Source organism: Mesoplodon mirus (genome assembly GCF_964341445.2).
Source record: "Mesoplodon mirus genome assembly, chromosome: 16".
NCBI lineage: Eukaryota > Metazoa > Chordata > Mammalia > Artiodactyla > Ziphiidae > Mesoplodon > Mesoplodon mirus.
In genome coordinates this window covers 4,350,617-4,366,494 of record NC_138992.1, presented here as the reverse complement: position 1 = coordinate 4,366,494, position 15,878 = coordinate 4,350,617, and the positions used below count along the sequence as shown (strand labels likewise).

Below are 15,878 nucleotides of genomic sequence, written 5' to 3'. Positions count from 1 at the left end.
TTTTCTTTGTATGTGACCCTCAGTGCCTGGGCAAACAGGCGTCAGAACAAGTGACTCCAGAGGGGGAAAACTGAAGATGTAGAGAACGGAGATGCAATTTCAGCCAGCGAAGGCTGAGAAAGACGCCTGGGAAGGATTTTTATGACCTCAAAAGGTCCAAGGCAGGGTTCCAAGTGTTATTACCAATACTACCACGCTGTAATCCACCCAGCACCCCTGATCCATAAGGAAACTCCTGCTCAGCATGGACTCTTGGGGCGCGGGCTACAGCGGGAATCCTGCCCTTGCAGACCTCAGGCTCCGAGGCTCAGTGAGCTTCAGCAGCACTTTGATCTGCCCTGAGACGCTGCAAAAGGAAGGTCAGAGGCAACCTGAAGACTAAAGGGATTTTTTTGGTTAATGTCTTGAAGGGAGAAGCCAAGACTCCAAACAACGGCCTCCCCATCCACCCCCCACCCCATGATGTGCAGACATCGGCAGAGAAAGTCCCGGGCTCCTTCCAGGGGTCAGCGCTGCTCCTGGACGCTGAAGGCCTTGGAGCTCAGTGCCACGGAAGGAAGGACGAGAAGAATCCAGCCTTCACGTGAGCACGTAATGGAAGCGAACAACCCTGCCCGTCCTGCCAAAGCCACAGGAGAGCTGAAGCAGAGGAAGAGAACTGGCTTTGGAGGATGTGGCGGTGATCTGCGCCCTGGCCCTGGCCCTAGACTAGCTGCATGACATTGGCCAAGTCACCTCACCTTCTGAGCCTCAGACTGTTTACCTGGAAAACACTGACGAAGCAGGCACCTTCAGGGCCCCTCTCCAAATCCCCTGGGCACGCACCCACCTGGCAGCTCCCTGCTGCAGGTGCCTGCCCCGGGGGCGTCTGTAGCCATAAGGGGATGCTCGCCCCGAGTGCAGGGCAGCTCCCCGGGAGCGGCCTTCCACCAATGCCCAGCAGGAGTCGGTATGCAAACACCCCGGCTCTGCTGCCCTTTTCGAAGAACAACTCTGCAGCCATACCCCAGCCTCCAAGGGCTTGCCAGTGGAGGTTGCCACTCCCTAAGGGGTGATTTCTGAGACAGTTTCCCAAATAAACTCCTAGCCCTTGAATCCTGTTCTCAGGAGATGCTTCTGCAGAATCCCAGCCTTCACCAAGGGATAAACCAGCTTTCACGAGACTGAAGGGCTGAGGATGCGGACGCTTCTGGACTCAGCACAGGACCAGATATGGACCACTCAGCCAATGGCAGGGCTCCTGTAAAGCACAGGCATGTGGGATGAACTCACAGCCTGCCAGCACCCCTTCTCTACCTTCTCTGCACACCCGCTCTCAACGCACCCCTGAACCCTCATTACAGACAGCCAGGCCATTAGGAAGGAGAGTCAGCCAGAGACAGAATTTATGAAAATTCAGTAACGTTTCACCCACCATGGAGGCTTTTAATAAGTCGACGTGGAGGAAGGACACTGAATAGTTGATTTTAAGCCTCTTGGCTGGAAGCAGCCAATTACTTTTCAGGTGGAATCACTTGGGTAGTAACGTTATTTCCTGGGTGATTTCATGGCTCTGAAGCGGGAGGTGGGGCGAAGAGTGACCGCCTCTGCTGCCTGGCTTTCTGATTAAGGGCTTGATATGATGAATCCTGGGGAGTGGACGGGGCATGGAGAGACCCGTGAAATGATGGAGGGACCACCCAGGTTACAGCCCTGCGGTTCCTCTTTCAGCCCGTTTCTCTCCTAAGGGGCTAATTCCTGCATGATTCAGAATCCTAACTCTAACAGAGCAGGCCCTGTGGAAAGCAGGATTTCAGAAGTAAGGGAGCCTGAGCTGCTCTCTCTTCAGTACACCTTCTGCCATGTTGTTCCTCCTGGTTACCAGCAGATGAAAAAAACAGCCAAAGACAAAAGATAAAACGGATGTAATAGAGGGTTTTGTTCATCAGAAATTTTAGTGGAGAATCTCTTCTAAGAAAAACAGACTAAAACTGGACATTTCCAAGAGGATACCACCTGCCTTCTCCCTGGTTTCTGGGGACCTTTAGGAAGACATAAGGCCACTGGTCTTCCTAACACCTTGAAGGTCGCCCCGTTGCTGGGGGCTGGAGTGGAAGTGACGTGGTCATTTCTGGTACGAGTCGCACTTGGGAGGGGGGTGGTCAGAGAAGAGAGGGCCCTGGGGAATTTCAGGGACAAAGTGAGAGGCCCAAGACCAGCCCTGGGGTGTAAGAGCACCACCGGGGGAAAAAGGGGGTTTTAATTTAACAAGTGGCATTGTGGGTAATACACTGGATTTCCTCTCAAATTCTTTGAGAGACAAATGAGGAATGAATGGGATTACTTTATTTCTTGAATGCAAAACCAAGCAGAGACCGGGTCATGTACTGCTCCAGTTTATATTCAGATTACACTGAATGGGGGTGAAGTTAGATTGTGCTTCTGGGTTAAGATAATAATGATACCAACAATATCAACAATAATACATGGGCAGTTTGGATATTAAGAGGCTCAGCAACAGTATCTGAAAACCACTGGGTATTGGAGCTTCCTTTAAATAACAGTAAGACAAGCGCTACAGACAGAATGTTTGCATCTCCCCAAAATTCATACATAGAAACCTTAACCCCCAGTGCGATGGTACTTGGAAATAGGGGTTTGGGGGGATTAGGTCACGAGGGTGAAGCCCTCATGAATGGAATTAGTCTTTCTAAAGAAACCTCAGCAAACCCCCTGACCCCTTCCACCCACCACATGAGGACATACAAAAAATAGCCATCTATGAACCAGAAAGCGGGCCCTCACCAGACACTGAATCTGCCAGCACCTTGATCTTGGACTTCTTAGCCTCTAGTACCGTGAAAAGTAAATTTCTGTTGTTTTTAAGCCACCCAGTCTAAGGAATTTTTGTTACAGCAGCCCAAACAGACTAAGACAACATGGCTGCCAAAAAACCAGCAAATGCAAGTTTAAGGCGCATGAATAAGGTACTGTGTCTTTAGCAAAGAAGGGACTAAACAGAAGATAAAACCCCAGGATTGAAAACTGGTCTTAAGTTCTGAAAGTCATCATTCAGTAAAAGGGGTGGGGATGGAGGGAGGAGGTGGGCTCTTTGTGGTACAAAGGGAAGAATTAGAAGCAGCGGTAGAAGATACAGACAACCTTAATCCTACACTCTCTGGAAAGAAATTCCTAAAAAATGTCTACTCTCCACAGAAATAACTGTCCAAATATCAAACCTAGATGTACTAGCTTTGAAAGAAGTGTCTTCTATTCCTGGAGGTCTTCAAGGTATGCTGGCTGAAGACGCTCACAGCAATCCTCAACTTGGATGGGGCCTGGGGGACATGGATCCTCATGACCTCTCACAGCTCAAAGGTTTTACAGTTCTTACAGTTGCCACCTCCAGGGAGCCTGCCAGCTCACACCCAGGAGACTGATGTGAATTATTCATCAAAACCACCAATCCAAAGACCATTTCCTAGATTTTATTTTGGAGATAAAAACCTTCTCGATTCCACTTACGTTCTCACCTGTATGTTAACTGGAGGAAGAGGGGTAATGCACTCATTTTTGCCTGAAATACATGAAAGCATGCTGTTTCTTCCACATCACACCCCTCTCCCAACCAATTCACGTTCACTGGCTATACCTCAGTTTTTGCAAAGTTTGGCCAGTGAGCACTGTTTTTTCCTTTTTATTTTCTAGTGAGTTTTGTTCTCTCACTCCTCTTTGAATGAGACAAGTCTTGGTCTCCCCAGAAAAGCCTTATTCCTATAAGAAATACACCAAGTTTTAGAAACAGTGGCGGTCACGGTGGACAGACTACAGCCCGGCTGGCCCAGGCATCAACGACCCACTGCCAGATTAGCCGGGAAAGGCGTGTCCCTGCTGCAGGGCCTAAGCAGCACGTCCCTTGGGAGCCAGCAGGGGCTGGCTGTGTGCCAGGGAGCAAGGGTGTGCTGGGTGGCTAAGGACTCACAGGAGGGCCAGTGATCCCAATGCCAGGGTCTCCGCGGTTGCCAGGAGAGCCGGGTATCCCAGGTGCACCATGGTCCCCCTGGAAAGAGAAAACACAAGGTCAAGAGGTCAGCTCTGGGCAAGAGAGAGCCAGGGTGCAGGGGAATTATGCCCCTCCCACTGTCCGATCACACTCTCCAGCCCGCACTCCTGCCCCAACCCGGCTTCCGAGTGCCCCCTGGAGTTCATCCAAGCTGCCATCATCCCACCCAGTCCAACACACGTGGACCACAGCCACTGATCGTGACCATGCACCTTTCAGGGCTGACCATGCCCCAACCCTGACCATGGCTCCAGATGTGATTATAACAATGTGACACCCCCCCCCAACGTGACCACAATTCCAAGTTTTACGGTGCCTTCTCCAGACTTCACCTTGCCCCCGTCCTGGACACATGACCATGTACCCACATTTCAGCTTAATCCCCACATCACCAATACATTAATCCATCATTTCACCAATAATTTGCCAAGTACCTACATTTTGTGGGTCACTTTCCCAGGGGGTGGGAGCGGGGAGAATGACCTATAACCTTTGCCTTCACGCATGGTGGTTAACATAGTGTATGTTTACGTTCTGCCTTCAGCACTTAATCACTGCTTGCTTAAGAGAGGGACACGTTTCCTGAGCTTTAGTCCTTCATTTACGAAGGGCAGGTAATAGCAGGAGCTGCCAGGCCTGCAGATGCCGTGCCTATTAGGAGATCGTGCCCACAGGGTGCCTGGTACAGCAGTCAATGCACGTTAGCTGTCGTGGTTGCTGCTGTTCTCAGGTGCCCGTCATTCTGGACGTTGATCGGAAGAGCAGAAGGGGAAGGAAAGACGGAAAGGAAAGAAGTTCTGCTTTTGCCACTTTCCGTGGAAGGATGCTGAGACAGTCACGCCTTCTTCTGCATAATTTCAAAATCCTCCACCTCTGAAAACAAGTGCTTACCCTAACTCAGATGGCAGCCAAAGCTGACTTGTACTGACACAGGCTATTTACAGTCTTTAGACATCTCGTTTTGCATGGATACTTACACATTTCTGTTACATCAATATTAATGAGTCTGAGGAGGAAAGCTGCCCCACACACCACAGTAAGGGCAATACATGTTGCTTGCAAATTATTACCTTCCTAAATTCCAAAATAAATTCAGTCCAAAGCACACAGGGCCCCCAGGATTTTGTGTAAGAAACGGTGCGCCTCTGTTAGGTCGGCAGACGGCAGCCAAGCCTGATACTGAAATGGGGGGTGACCCCGTTGAAAGCACTTAACATCTCCAGGATGAGTTAACTTGTGTGACAAATGGAAACAGCCTTAGGTCATTATGAAGAGCCGATGAGATAACGGGCAGCGCATTTATTTCAGGTAGAACCTGGCGTTGCTAGGCAACACTGCTTTATTAAGGTTTATGTTTTTAAGCATTAAAGGAAAACCCTATGAATCGTCAGCTTATCCTGTAACCATCTCCATTTGAAAACTTTACATTTTGGATCTTTAAGAAAAGTCACGCTTCAAGACGATTTGTTTTTCTTGCAGTATGACTGTTCCTTGGATGAGTATGTAAGTTATATACTCATTCAGCTAATGTTGGTTGTTTATTCATTGCAAACCGCAGTCCAGACTCCAAGACCAAAGATGACTCAATCATGAGCCCATTTTCAATACTCTGTGTTAAATTCAGAGGAGAAATCTAAACAGGGCTTGTGGAGTTCTCACAGAAGAGACGAACCACAATCCAAACCTCTCACCTAACCCTGGTAGCGCTCTTTCCCTCCTCCCTCCAGGTGGATGGTGGGGACGGTCCTGAGAGCCACGGCAGCCCTCTATCCCGCCCTCACTTCTGTAAACGGTCCCCAAGAAATCCTCTTCAGAGCCCGAGATGGTGCGTTCTGTTTCTTTAGAATAATATGATATGGCTGATTCTGGGAAGTACAAGGTGCTTGGCACTGCCCGGAGACCTGACTTGTATGCATGGGGAAGGCGGGGGAGGGAGGGAGTCAAGAAATAAGACAAATGTGGGAAAAGTGTAATGAACTCAGAATGAATATGCCCAGTGCCACGTCCCTCACCAGCACATGGTAGCGGTGAGAGGATGAGGCAAAAGAGGGCAAACTGGCCATCAGGGGATGACAAGCCCAGCCTCAGGACTGAAGCCGAGCTCCCCGAAAATCTAGTTCCCCTGTGAGTCGACGGCTCACCTCTCTATCCAAAGCTTTATTCCCACTCTTGCCCTGTCCCTGTTCCTCTCAGGACGGAAGAGTGTCAAAGAAAAGGCGGGACTGAAACTGAACAGGACCCTGTACCTTCCCTGGTACAACGCCCTCCAGGTCGTGTCCTCGCTTCTTTGGCCTTCACCGAGTTCCAAAGAGCAGACTCAAGCAGTTACCAATTAGGGAAGAGAGGGAAAGCAGACACAAAGGAACAGCCGTTAAGCAAGAAAAGTCATGGTAACCTATACAATAGCTGAGCAGTAAAACAGTCTCAGGACCCCTAGTTCCTCCCCAAGGGATATACGTAACAACCTGACACGTACCTTCGAGCTGTTCTGCAGAAATGAAGACCCCCACCCACTAGAGGATGCTGACCACAAGCACGTAGACCCCAGACTGGCTGGAACCAGAAGGTTGATGACTGAGATTCCCAAACATCACCCTGTCACCTCACACCAGCCAATCAGAAAAATGTCCACGAGCTGACCACACACCCTACGACCCTCACCTTACCGTTGCTTTTAAACCCTTGTCTGAAAGCCATCAGGGGTTCAGGACTCACCAGCCACCCATCCTCTTTGCTTGGCCCGGCAACAAACACTACTTTCCTTCACCACAACCCGATGTCTACAGACAGGCTTTGCCGCGAATCAGGCAAGTGCACCCGAGCCCTGTTCGTAACAGGACGATGTCAATCTGGTCCTGTGACTGTGCATAAATGCCATAACCTCTCTGGCACCTTAAGACCCTCATCAATTAGGAAAAAAAAAGAACATTCTACCAAATTCCCATGTATCTTCCGTAGACTCATTTACAAGGTAAGAAACCACATAACATCAAGTGTTATATATATATATATTTTATCAGCCGAATCAGAAGACAGAAAATAAACTAAGCACACATAAATGTCAGAAATATCCATGTTGTTTTGCACCCCAGTTTCTCTTTACAGTGGTTAATGTAGATCTTCTTCCTATTACTTTCTGTTTTATCGTGGCTTCCCTCTTCTTCCCAAGGCTCTATTTCATGCGCAGCACAAAACCCTAACCACTGAAAGCTAAATCACACTAATGGTGGAATCTGTATTTTTCCATGCTGTCTGTTCACACCCCTGCTTCTTGCACCAGCTGTTCCCCTCGTGGGGATGTTGTTTGATCCAGGTTCTAAGCTTCCAAACACTTACCCACCAATTAAGACTCAGCCGAATCATTCCATTTCCATAAACCCACCTCTGCCTGCCCTCCTCTCTGCCTTCTGGAAAGTATTCGAATATATCCTCATTAATCTTAACACACTGCCCTCCCATTTTGTCTGTCTGACCCTCTGACTTCAGTGTGTCTTAAAAGAAGAAGAAAACTATCCATTCATTCCTTTAACCATTAATCCAACAAATATTTGTAAAGTACCCAAAATGAGTCAGACCCTATGTTGGGTACAATATCTACACACTTTCACATCCACAATGCCCAGTGTAGGGCCTGGAATAGCCCTTTAGTAGCAAATTCCTGAATGCCCGAATGAAGAAACCTCTCATCACTCACATTTTGTCAGGTACTAAATTTTGCTTTTGACCAAAATCAACTTTTTACCCAGGAGGGAACATGATGAAAGACCTCTCCCAGCCCAGCCCAGAATGTGAGTCACTGATTGATCTCTGCTGCAGGGTAGCCAGGCCTGGCCCTGGTATGTTTATGGCCCTTTGTGATGCTAACATTTACCCGAAGCAACTACACATCACAGCTTAATGGACTGAAACTTTGAGAAAGTGGCTTCAAGAAAAGGGCAAAAGACCTTAAAGCTCGGTCAGCAAAAGCAAGAAGGCTCCTGGTTGAGAAAAAAGGGGCACGTGAGCTATGATCTGTAATACTGACTGGAGTATCTGTTTTGGCTGCAAAACATTCTGGGCCAGTTCAACAGTGCTCAGGGAAGAAATGTGTGAGGTCATGGAAGGAGAATGACATTTACTGAACATCTATGTGCTGTGAGATCACTTATCCACAGGAGCCCTTTGGGGGTTAGCTATGCTTTACTCCTTTATACAGAAAAGGAAGAGAGTCTCTGGAAGAATAAGCCACTTGTCCTTAAGTCATCTATCTTGCAAGTAGCTAAGCTGGGATCCTAACCCCGTTCTGTATGAAGGCAAAGTCTGTTCATTTTGCTAGAAATAAGTCCATCCAAGAGAAAGAAAGGCATCTTTAAGAGTCTTCCTGCAGTTGTAAGCAATTAGGAAGGGCTGAGGAGGTGCCCAGGAAAACCCTTATACACTATAGCATCCACCCTGAAATCCCCAGGGGTTTTCAGTCAGCACCAGGAACCAGGGACAGTGCCTGGGTAAGGCACACTGCTGAACGCTCCCTGCTCCCTCTCTCTCTCTCTCTCTCTCTCTCTCTCTCTCTCTGTATGTGTGTCCCCTTCCTCCCTCCTGGTCCTCCCCATGGGCCCTCCATTCTACAACTAAAGACCTGAATTCCAATTTACCTTCCCAGCTGACTAGGGAAACCTTCATTCTAAATTACATTCTAACTTACAAATATGTATTATACAATATTAACACTGAAAGGGTCATCTGTTTACACATCTCACATTTGAAATAGGAGGATGTGTTTGGCCAAAGGGACAGCACGACTTACCGTGGGTCCCATGGAGTTGAAACTGGCTGGTCAACTGGACCCCAGGGCAAGGCGCCCTGCACTCCGCACACCCCGGGGTCTCAGCCTTCCTCTTTGCTCCTCACTGCTGCCTCCCCCACTTCCACTTGGGCTCTCTCTCCAGCAACTTGCCTACAGGTCCCCCCCCCTTCGTGCTGCAACCCTGAAGCGGACTCCACAGGGCGGTCTAATGATAAGAGTCACTAACATCTATAGCGCATGTACCTGTGACAAGCAGAGGTAGACAACTATTTTTATTTGCATTATATCATTTTTCCCCAAACTGCTTGGGAGAAAGATTTCATCAACCTCAGAAATATCACAGAGAAAAGGGCATTTTAAGCCATCTTCCCCATCTCCCATTCCTGGTGCCCTTTCTGGTGCCCTTGCCTTCCTTCCAAGAGGCAATCAATTTCTTTCAGGTCCTGAAGGTCCTCCTCTAGGGGGGAAATTGAGAGCACAGGAGCGCTGCCAGTCAGACGCTGGGCTCACAGCATCACAGCGGAACCTCAGACACACGCCTTCGGTTGGCTGTTAATTCACGGGGCCTCCGGAATCTGGTCCTGCTTCCTGCTCCTTTCCATACACTCCCACTGTTCCAGGCACAAGGAACTATCTTACATGCCCTCAAATTCAGGCAAAGTTGTTTCCAATTTTTTTTTTCTTCAGAAACTGGGGAGTTGCCAAATATTTGCTCGGATCACTCAAAGAACTCTCTCGTGTTTTCCCCTTTGATCATGAACTACAAAATCACTATTAGGGGAACGCACATTAGCCTACTATGACCTCAACCAGTGCAAGCTTAGTACAATTACAGAGGTCACCTGCCTGAATAGCAGAAAAAATCATGAAGCAAGAAAATTTAACGTAGACACCGCAATTATTCCTGAGGCCTCCAATTCCATGTCCTGGTTATTACTGTAAACAAGCCTTTTACACATAATAAATACAACATACTCTGTGGTTATGTTCCTCAGATCCCAAAGACACAACTATAGAATAAAAGGAATAAAAAAAAAAAAAGAATGGGTATCTGGGCCTTGAGATAAAACTTCCAGTAAGAGCAGCATGTATGAGTTCCCCATGTGTTATATCTTCAATAACTTGACTGGGATGGATGGTGACCTGATTTAGGAAAGTGCTAGTTGACTCAGAAAGTGGGTCTAGGGATGATAGGCCATGACACCAAAGGCACATAAAAAGAATTTTTAAAACTTTGTTTTCATAAATATATGTAAGTGGATAAAAATATCATAATTATACAGTAATTCTTTAATTTATGTGATTTTGAATGTATGTTAAACTAAAGCAAAAAATAAACATTCTAATGTCTATCGTTGACTATGTCACACACATTCTTTTTGTACATAAATTCTAAACTTTACTGCATTTTATTTAATTTTTTACTTATTAAATTTTATTTAACTATTTACAGAATCACTTAGCCAAAAAACATGGAACGCTTCACGAATCTGTGTGTCATCCTTGCGCAGGGGCCATGCTAATCTTCTCTGTATCATCCCAGTTTTAGCATATGTGCTGCCAAAGTGAGCCTTGTCACACGCATTCTTAAGTTTATGCATTCGAGCTGGTCAAATGATTGTTCATTGGCTGCAGGTGCATTTACAGCACACGCTCTGCTCTGAACACATTCTATTTCACGCTCCCATGGCCTTCTCCCATGGTAGTACCCCGCAGAGAACTCCTTCCTCATCTTCCCCTTCCAGTGGCTACATGCACTTTAAAATCAGGAGAAACATCACCTCCTCCGAGAAGCCTTCCACAGTCAAACGAGGCTGGGTCGGGAGGCTCCTCTGAGCTCACTTGTGCCTCAGCCTCCCTCTAACCCAGCACTCGTGAGGCTGCTTCTCCCCCGGCTTCTGAGCTGTTAGATGGCTGGGAACACGTGACACCCATCCCTGTCACCCCACAGCCCACCTCCAGGTCTGACACGTGGCAGAGGCTCAGTAGATATGCAATGGATGAAATAAGAAGTGTATTGTTAACTGATGCATTTGACTCAACGAACGACTGCTTCGGTGTGAAAATAACTCCAGGAAAACCTCCCTAATCACTCAGGAAAGTTCTCTTAAGAACACTCCCTGATGGGTGAAATCATCTCTTCTGAGCTGTGGCTGCAAGTGCACTGAACAAGAGACGCCTGCTGTTGGCCAAAGTGTCTGCCTTCCCTCCCAGGGCTCAGCTAGAGGACAACTGGCCCTCCCCCGTACTGTCAGGAGTTTGGTGGAAATGAGTGATCACCTCCAGGCCTGGCCCACAAAATCCTTCCACAAGATCCTCCACCGCCTCTTCCCTCATTTGCCACCACATACGGAGGCTCTGGGAGAAGACACTGAAGTCCCAGAGGAAGGGATGGCACTGGACTGGAGGAACATGGGTCCCTGGACGGCTAGGTGGATGAGGATTCCTCACCCACCACAGCTCCCATCACGCTGTGAATGAGGAATAAACTTTTACTGTGTTCATTATCTGAAATTTGGGGATCGTCTGTGTCCCCAGTTAAACTAATAATACAAGATACATCTGTTGCTTTGCTGGTTGAAAGCATCTTCTGCAACTTGATTTCACTGCAAACATTTATTAAGCAACAATTATGTGGCAACTACTTTAATGTCACAGTTCAGAGTCACAGAGCCTTTAGTTAAGTGGAAAGTGATGAACATGCAAGTAAACTGAGGTGACCAGAGATGCTGACAATTAAATTTTGCTTGGCCCCTAAGTGCAACCCATGGCATCCACAGTTCGCTAGATAAACCTACCTTAGTTCCCAGAGGTCCAGGTGATCCAGGTGGTCCACGAAGTCCCTGGGAAAATGAATGGTGCAAAGATAACCGTGGGACCACGAGTGAGCACTGACCCACCTACCCTGTGCCGTGGGGGGCCACAGGTGGACGGCACTCTCATCGTGACCTGTCTTGTACCAAGGAAAGGTCCCCGTGTCCTCATGTAGTGCTCAGGGCTGAAAGCCACTGAGATTTCGGGGTTCTTTGTTACTGCAGCAAAATTTACTAATACATCTCACTTCGTGTCCGTGACACCCATGTTTGTAAGTCCCCATGCACACAACGCTCTCATGCGTTTCCACATACAGTTTACCTGTCTGGAACACCCTCTCTGTGCTGTTCTGCCTAAAAAGTAATTTCTTCCAACTTTCACATTTCGCACAAATGCCACTTCCTGTGCAAGGTTTCCCCAGACTTTCACAGACCAAGAAGCCCTTCTCCAGGATGTGCACTCCAGGACTGCCTGAGCTACGGTTATCTGTTTGCTCGGCTGTCTCATGAGCATCTCAACAGCACAGGCGCTCACCCATCTCCGCGTCCCCAGCGTCCAGCCTGGAGCCTGGCACGCGGCCAGCAGTCCACGGAGGACTCTGCTGCACTGGCCTAAAGTGGACAGGAGCAAGATGCTTCCCCCATCCAAGACCCCTTTCCCAGCCCACCTGCTTTCACTGGCTATGACTCCGCTTCTGCAAAGCTTGACCAGTGAACCTTTTCTTTTTTTCTCTTCTAATTCCAGCCTGATCGTCATGGGCACAGAAACCCTGGACCTGACACTTACCGGTTCTCCATCTTTCCCTCTTCCGGGTGGCCCCGGCAGCCCAGGGGCACCAGGATCGCCCCTGGGGCCACCTGGTCCTGGGCTTCCTTCTTCTCCCGCTGCTCCCTGGAAGGAAAAGTGGACAGTGTCCAGGATCAGTGACATGCAGAGAGTAAGCTTTTCCGTGGTGAGCCAACCTGAAGGGGGTTGGTGGGCTTCCTGGTGATGCCCTGCTTCAGAAAGCCCACCCCTTCTGAGGGCATAGAAAGACGGGTTGTATAATGTGTCCCCCAAAAGTCATATGCTGAAGCCCTAACCCCAGTACCTCAATTTAGAAATAGAGTCTTTGCAGATGTAATTAGTTAAGATGCAGTCATACTAAGGTAGCACGGACCCTAATCCAGTATGAACTGGTGTCCTCACGAGAAGGGGACATTTGGACACAGACACGTGGAGAGGGAAGTTAACGTGAAGATGTGGGGAGAAGACAGCCATCAGTAATCCAAGGAGAGGGGCCTGGAAGAGATCCTTCCCTCACAGCCCACAGGTGGAGCCAACCCTGCTGACACCTTGATTTAGGACTTCCTGACATGGTGAGAATGGTGAGACGGTAAGTTTCTGTTGTTTAAGGCACCCAGTTTGTGATACGCTGTTCCAGCGGCCTTAGCAAACTATACAACGTGGAACATGGGAACAGGAAGGATACTAGTCGTCTTCTAGTCCAACTTTCCTCCCACTGCAGGAAACCATCATGTGTGCCTCTTCCAGGCAGTCCTCCGATTTCTGTTTGGACTCCTCTGAGAGCAGGGAGCTCACCACCTTCTCAGGCTGTTCATCCCTTTATTGGGCAGTTCCATTACATAGTGTGCCTTTATATTCAGCCAACCCTCTCTGAAATCTTCCAGATGTTTGGCATTCCACCTTGGAGCTCTACAGACGAAATCCAATCCCTCTTCACAGGACAGACTTCCAGCGATGTGAACACAGGCCGGGGCTCCAAAGTGGGAGAGAGAGAGACAGACAGCCAGGATCTAATGAGGGAGCTGGGCTTGGAGTTTGCTCACCCTCTCTGACCACAAAGCCAGGAGCCCCGAAGCAGCCCTGGCTGCGGAACGTTGGGGGCGAGGGGGGGAACCCCGTGAGCAGCAGGAACTCCCTTTCCCAGGCAGGGCTCTCTCGGGCCTAGGCTGCAATCTGACCGCCTCCGACATTTGATGCAGAGGTGAGGTGAGGTACCATGTCCCAAGGAGGGACAAAGCAAGGGATGGAGAGGGCCTGTCTCCAGGCCCAGGGCGGGATCAGCTTCCGCAAGCCTCAGGCCAGCCACTGGACAATGGGAGAGAGAAAGCACATCCTGCCGTCCGGGATTTTTACCACTTTGCAGAGCGCCGGAGGAAGTGACCTTCCAAATGCAGCCCTGGGTCTTGGACCTCAGCCCAGGCTTCTGCTCAGACAAGCAGAAGTGTTTGGCTCCCCCGTGAGGCGGAATGAGCCAACAACTCGCAGCTTTTCTCCTCTTTGCTCAACTGGTCCTCAAAACCCTCTCCGAACCCGCTTCTAAGCTCCTTCGAAGTGGTCAGTGCCCCACTTACGTCCCCGAAGAGAGCCTAATCCTTCAGACGTGGTGTAATCAAGGAAAACCCGATGGGCCAGGTTGTTTTCCCTCGCTTAAGGATATTTTCCACAGGTCGGTGGATCATTTTTCTCTGCAGTAAATCATTTTCCTCTCTGAAGTATGTGTTTTAAAACTGAGCCTTCCCACCAAAGCGTACAAGTTTGTTATTTATCCTTGTTGCATTTTGCCAAAATAGAAAAGATAAAATGATCACTCCTTTCAAAGGTCCCAGGCGAAGTGGACGTGAAGGGATTTGCATCAAGTTCCGACACTGGAGTGCCGGGAGGGGCCCTCTGCGGAGGAGGCACTGGGCGCCGGGGAGACGCCGAGACACCCGTTCCTGGACGCGAAGCCTCACGTGGCGGCTCGGGACAGCGAACCGCTGTCAGCCCCCATCACCGGCTCTCTGCCGCGCCCTCTGACACATCAGTGCTTCAGCTCCTCCTCGCCACCTGTGGTCAGTGTCTCCATTTTACAGACGAGAACATGCAGGTGTCAGAGGGTGCCTGCAGGCCGGGCTTCTCAGCTCCGGCGCTGCTGACGTTCGGGGCAGGTGCTCTGTGTTGAGAAGGGGGTGCCGTCCTGCGACAGTTTAGCAGAATCCCTGGTCTCCACCCACTAGATGCCAGTACAGAAGTCAGGAGTACCCCTCGGAGATGCTTCCTAAAACGCGAGCTCAGGAAACGTGGCGTGGGATCGCGGAAGTCCGTGGGACCTCCTGCTCTGCCCCCGGGGTGTTGGTGTTTTGGGGGGACACTGTGTCTCTCTTCTTCCTAATAAACAAAGCTCTTTCTCGTAACTCAGGAAGGTTTAACTGTGCACACAAGGGTGTGGGAGGGCTAAGTTGGTGCACTGAACTGAGAGAAAATGGACTTAGAGGCAGACCGACCAGCTCTGTGGCTCACTAGCTACGGGACGTAGGAGAGCTGAATTAATCTCTCGGAGCCTCGGTCCCCACCTCTGTCAAATGGGGATCCACCGACCCTACGGGTCCGCCGTGAGGGTTAAACGAGACAACTGCAGGGCCCCTCCCACCCTTCTGTTCAGAAGCCCTTCCGACTCTGGGTCCTAAAACAGGTCTGAGCAGAGTGGGCTCCTCCTTCCCTGCTTCTTGAGAAGCTGAGAACAGCTGCTGTGTGCAGAGAGATCACACCGCATCTTACCTTCTCACCGCGCTCCCCATCCTTCCCAGGGGGGCCTCTGGTGCCCGGGGGGCCCTGAAGAAAGAGGGGTTATTGGCAAGGTGAAGTTCAAGAGGGCCCGCCGCCCCCACAGAAGGGCGATCAGCCCCCTTCCAGTTAATGATTCCAGCTCTGTCCCCACTCATTCCCCCTCCACCCCGACTTAAATTCCTCGCCGCCATCTCCCCCCGCCTGCCTTAGCTTCTCCTCCCCTGGTCTGTCACTCAGCCTTGAACACGAGACCTCTAACCACGCAGGCATGTGTTTCCTGATGCCCTGCCCCCCTTGGGCTGCAGCTCTCAGAGGGGACCTCGGGGAGGATGAGGGTGACCTAAGAACATAGCCTTGGCATCATTGACCTGCTCCACCTGTGTCTTCAGAGTCCCCCAGAGGTTGACTTTTTGAGACAAGGCTCAGGTGCAGGTGCTCCACGGAAGCACCAGTAGGGACGTGAGAAAGGAGGATAGGCGCTCGGTCCTGCTGGGGGCTCTGGGGGCCAACGCAGGACACACACTCAGAGTGGCTCCACCAGGAGTGGAGAAGCTGGGCCATGTGTACAGCCATCAGCCAGGGATGCTTCTGCTGATGGTGGTGCTCCTGGCCACATGTCACGTGGCTGCACAGCGAGGTCTCTAAAAGCCACAGAAAACCCTCAGACAAAGGAATGCAAGGTTGGCT

The 15,878-nt window shown here is 49.8% G+C and overlaps 1 protein-coding gene across 1 annotated transcript in view; it reads right to left on the bottom strand.

Annotated features, from left to right (window-relative positions):
• COL22A1 (collagen type XXII alpha 1 chain) overlaps positions 1 to 15,878 on the bottom strand; it is a gene marked incomplete at both ends in the record, with an annotated part of 243,681 nt that overhangs the window by 70,095 nt on the left and 157,708 nt on the right. The window contains 4 exons of the mRNA XM_082600940.1: positions 3,962 to 4,039; positions 11,624 to 11,668; positions 12,426 to 12,530; positions 15,183 to 15,236. Coding sequence (XP_082457066.1) covers positions 3,962 to 4,039; positions 11,624 to 11,668; positions 12,426 to 12,530; positions 15,183 to 15,236 — 282 coding nt within the window. The remainder of the gene's footprint in view (positions 1 to 3,961; positions 4,040 to 11,623; positions 11,669 to 12,425; positions 12,531 to 15,182; positions 15,237 to 15,878) is intronic.